General features: G+C 39.1%; 1 protein-coding gene across 1 annotated transcript; it reads right to left on the minus strand.

Annotated features, from left to right (window-relative positions):
- Positions 1-614: 614 nt before the first annotated feature.
- LOC138201196 (uncharacterized) lies at positions 615-4,410 on the minus strand. The gene is made up of 8 exons (XM_069154443.1): positions 4,128-4,410; positions 3,754-3,801; positions 2,162-2,209; positions 1,772-1,819; positions 1,471-1,648; positions 1,245-1,346; positions 1,095-1,172; positions 615-1,012 (listed from the first exon to the last, which is right to left on the minus strand). The coding sequence occupies exons 2-8, from the start codon at positions 3,789-3,791 to the stop codon at positions 839-841; spliced, it is 666 nt and encodes a 221-aa protein (XP_069010544.1). The 5' UTR covers positions 3,792-3,801; positions 4,128-4,410; the 3' UTR covers positions 615-838.
- Between the last annotated feature and the right edge of the window lie 383 nt (positions 4,411-4,793).

Here is a 4,793-nt window from a genome sequence, read left to right on the forward strand (position 1 = left end):
CCGCCGCTGGATGGATCCGATGAGCGGTCAGTGTGTCTCCTGTGAGGCTGAATGAACACACCCACCTCACACAGGTCCACCCTGGAGCACCGAGCCGAGAGGAACTCTGGGAGATGTAGTCCTCCTGCACGTCATCACTTCATCGATCAGTGTTTCACTGACGGAACAGTCGGTCGGAGCGGAAGTACTCGGATACTTTAATAAAGTAAAATTACTTCAGCATGAAATATTATTATTATTATTATTGTTAACAATATGATATATATATAATAATAATATAGTATAAAGCACCACTGTGATGCGCCAGGCACAACCCTTCACCACGCAGCTTCAAGTGAAACCACAAAGCTATCCTGAATGGGGGTTGTAAGAAGAGTGAGACTTGTGAAACTGAGCTTATTGATATCATTAAAAAAAAAAAAAAAAAAAAAAATGTTAAAGTATTTTTTTTACATTTTTGACAAGAGCATCACAACCTGAAACTACAAAAGCTGAATCAAAGCCACTATGAGGAGTTTTCAAAAACAGGATTTTAAAAAGTTAAACTGAAGCATTGATAAAAGGAGCGAGAGAATTCTTCATTATAAATGAAATTTATTTAATGTGGTTTTAAGAACAAATATCTGAATCAAGTTCATCAATACTTCAGCAGTAAATGATGAGATCCATTATTTCTTTCAGGCTGAAGCAACTGTTGAATTAAAACTGGAAATACTTCAGCGTTTGATTCACATCATCAGAGCTGAAAACTAAAAAAATAAAGTGCTGTAAATCTAATTCACAACTGAAAAATACAGAAAATCAACTTTGCAGTTTGTGATCCGTGAATATTCTTCCTCTACAGGGCAGAAGCAGCTCTGAGGTTTCGTGGGAAAATGTTCCAACAGCCCATCCCAGGACGGTGACTCTCCCAGTCCGGTTGAAGAGGAGGATTGTTTAAAGCCATCAAGCCGGCCAACCAGTAGCATCGAGAGAGGAAACACTGCAGTGTTTTGTCATCTTCATGTTCAGTCTGTGGAGGACAAATAATTCACCTTTACATGTAAAACAGGATTGATTTTAACGCAAGAACAGGTTAACATCCTACAACGAACCTGAGCAGCATCGCCCCTCCTGCTGTGGTACAGAACCAGCTGCAGGTTCTGGACTGTCAGTCGTCTGTACTGTGTAACCTGGAACAAAGGAAACGTCTCAGTGATCCGTGGAGCAGAAGCTGCAGTACTGAAAGTGTTCTGGTCCAGTACCTTCTGAGATGTTGGTCCAGTGATTTGTTCTTCCAGTTCAAACACTGTCGCTATCAGCTTCATCTTTTCCTTCATTTTCGCTGCTGCCTGTCGAAACTTATCCTACGGTCATCAGTGTAAACCAAATATCAGACAAGATAAACCGTGACTTCAGTTGAACATTAGAGGGGTTGGAGAAGAATGAAGTCGGTGCTACTGAGGAGTCTCGGCATAAGAAAATACGTACCTGAATATGTCGTGTGACCCTGTCTACATCAGGACATTCTGATTCTGCTAAAGGTTTGATCTTCGGCCACTCCTGCCACAGCTCTTCGTACATCTCTTTAAGTCTGGTTTCAATGACTGGGCTGTTCATACTCTCAGAGTTTCCTGTCTTTATTGGAAGAGCGACCTCCCCGGCCATTCTGTGAAAGTAAAAGGTAGCATTTGATTTGATAACTGTGTAAAAAGAGATTCCTCCTACTTCTAAAAGAAAACACTGGAAGTCTGTGAGGCAACATTCGCTGCACTCGCTGCATGTTGTCTACCTGTCTTTGAATGATTTCAGTTCTTCGACTTTGTCTTTCAGAGCCGATCTGCGGAGGAAATAATGCTGCGTGTAAGAATGCTGTTGTTGCACAAAACTGAATAATTTCCTGAACTTTTTCTAGAAATACAGCTCCCTCCATGATGTTTGGAACAAAGACACGTCTTTCGGTTTGGTGGGAATGTTAGTAACAGATCCAGCTTAGTGAAAGATCAGAAAGTAAATCACAGCTTTAATAAAACAGGTTTTGTGGAGGTCAAAGTTACGGCACAGTTTTTAGATTGCATTAAATTGTCCAGGTGTCATTGTGTCAGCACTGAGTATATCAAGCTACTGTGGATTGAAAACCTGTTTAATGTGTCTTGAAAAGTATTTTCTTAAATATATTTACCTTTCCTTTTGAAGTTTTTGTTTGTAAAATTTTTCCATCTCAGCCAAACTGTTTAAAAATACAAAAAAAGGTGAGTGAGACAGACGATTCTAAAAAGTTGGACAGGATCATGTTCACCACTATTTTTATCACCTCTTCTTTTAACAAAACTCTGTAAACGCTTGGGAACTGAGGAGACCAGTTTCTGGAGTTTTGAAAGTGAAATGTGGTCCCATTCCTGCCTGATACAGGATTTCAGCTGCTCAACAATTCAGCGTTTCCTTTGTGGTATTTTTCATGTCCTGATGCTCCAGATGTTTTCAATGGGTGACAGGTCTGGACTACAGGAGACCAGGTTATCAGCAGACTCTTCTACTACAGAGCCATGCTGTTGGAATACGTGGTTGGACGTTGTTCTGCTGAAATAAACAAGACCTTCCCTGAAAGAGACGTTGTCTGGAAGGCAGCATATGTTGCTCCAGAATCTGAATATATCATTCAGCATTAATACTTCCATCCAGATGTGCAAGCTACCCATGCCATGTGCACCAATGCATCCCTGTACCATCATAGATGCTGGCTTTTGAACTGAGTGCTGATAAGAAGCTGGATGGTCCCTCTCCTCTTTAAGCTGGAGGATGCAGCATCCATGATTTCCAAAAAGAATCTCAGATTGTGATCCACCAGACGTCAATCCATCTTAAATTTAAACTTGCCCTGTACATACCGCTGCTGTAACGACAAAATTTCCCCTTGAGGGATTAATAAAGTAAGTAAGTACCTACCTACCTACCTACCTACCTACCTACCTACCTACCTACCTATCTATCTATCTATGTATCTATCTATCTATCTATCTATCTATCTATCTATCTATCTATCTATCTATCTATCTATCTATCTATCTGATCTCGGGTCCAGAGAAGGCGGCGGTATTTTGGATCATGTTTCTATGGTTTCTTCTTTGGAAAGTTTTAACCTGTATTTGTGGATGCAGCGATGAACTCTGTTCACAGACTATGGGTTTCAGAAGTGTTCCTGAGCCCATGCAGTGATTTCCACTCCAGAAGAGTGTCTGTTTTTAATGCAGTGCTGCCTGAGGGCCCGAAGATCACCACCCTCCAATATTGGTTTTCAGCCTTGTCCCTTGTGTTCAGAGATTTCTCCAGATTCTCTGAATGTTTTAATGATATTATGAACCGTAGATGATGAAATCCACTAATTCTTTGTAGTTTAACGTTGAGGAACATTATTCTGAGATTGTTGCACTATTTTCCCACACAGTCTTTCACAGAGTGGTGAACCCCTTGCTATCAAATTCAAAATAAGCAGATATTTTGGATAAAACAATACAATTTCTCAGTATCAAAATTTTGTGTTGTCTTTGGTCTTTTTGTTTTAGTTAAATACGAGTTCTTGTGAATTACAAATCAAAACATTCTGTTTATATTTACATTTTAAACCAACTTTTTTGAAAATGCAGTTGAAATAACACAATGTTGGGCTGCATTTTATTAATCCAGGTCTTTCCGTGTCCACACTTTGCTTGTTGAGCTTTAGTTGATTTATACCCGTTTCATGTGGTTGCTAACTATTTAAGGAAATATAATTACCCCGCCTTTTGAAGTTGCACTTTGTAAAATGCTTCCATCTCATCCAGTCTGTGAAACAAAAAACAACATAAATAAGACTAGGTTAACACTTCAGACCAAAAATTGGTAATTAAATCACTGATCCTGTGAACATTATCAGATGGATGATTGTGTAAATGTGTCTGTCCACAATTTAGAATGGATAGAAACCAATGGGTCCTTCTGGTAGCTGAAGTTACACATTTGTCTTTCTTAAACCATAAAAATATATTTGATGTGATCAGATAGCTATCCTCCCTCGCTGCATAAAAAAAGACGAAACTGGATGACTTAAGAAAACCTGATTACACGTTTCATTATTTGGAGGCAGTTTGGACAGTAAATGTGATCTTTACCTCTTTTTGACTAATTCCAGGTTTTCCTCTTCCTTATCCACAGCAGATCTGAACAAAAACAATGCAGCACGTAAAAAGTTCTTGCTGAACAAGTTCAATAAATATCTACAAACACTCCCAACAATAATAAAACTCACTGGTTGAGCCGGAAGACTTCATGCAGTGTGCTTACAATAAGATGGCTGGTCTGAGTGTCATAGTCAAATAGTTTACCTTGCCATTTGAAGTTGTTGGCCGAATTTTTCTTCCATTTCATCCCAATTGTTAAAAACATTGTGCAGAAGTTACTGTGATGAAACAGATGAATGATTGAAATCACTGTTGAACATTCAGAGCTTTTCTAAACTGCCAGTCAGGTGCATTACTGGTATGTTCAGACGTACAAACACATCCATGTCCCAGTTCATTTTGTTCATATAACACAGAGACACATTCGGACTTCCTCCTATCACTTTTCTGTAAACTGATGTCTCCGTGAGCCATTTCCCAAAATGATGACCTTTAAACATCTTGCAAGCCACAAATCTCCTCCTGTGTATCTATTTCATAAAAAAGGTGAATTTAAGAAAATATAACTCTGGAACCGATTTAAAAGTGTAAAATGATTTGAAGAGTCGAAGTGCAGCTGAACACAGTCTGATCCATGTAATCTGTTCATCTGTGAAA

This window comes from Embiotoca jacksoni, unplaced genomic scaffold (genome assembly GCF_022577435.1).
Source record: "Embiotoca jacksoni isolate LCO1_2020_lvr unplaced genomic scaffold, fEmbJac1.0.p SCAF_2, whole genome shotgun sequence".
Classification (NCBI taxonomy): Eukaryota; Metazoa; Chordata; class Actinopteri; family Embiotocidae; genus Embiotoca; species Embiotoca jacksoni.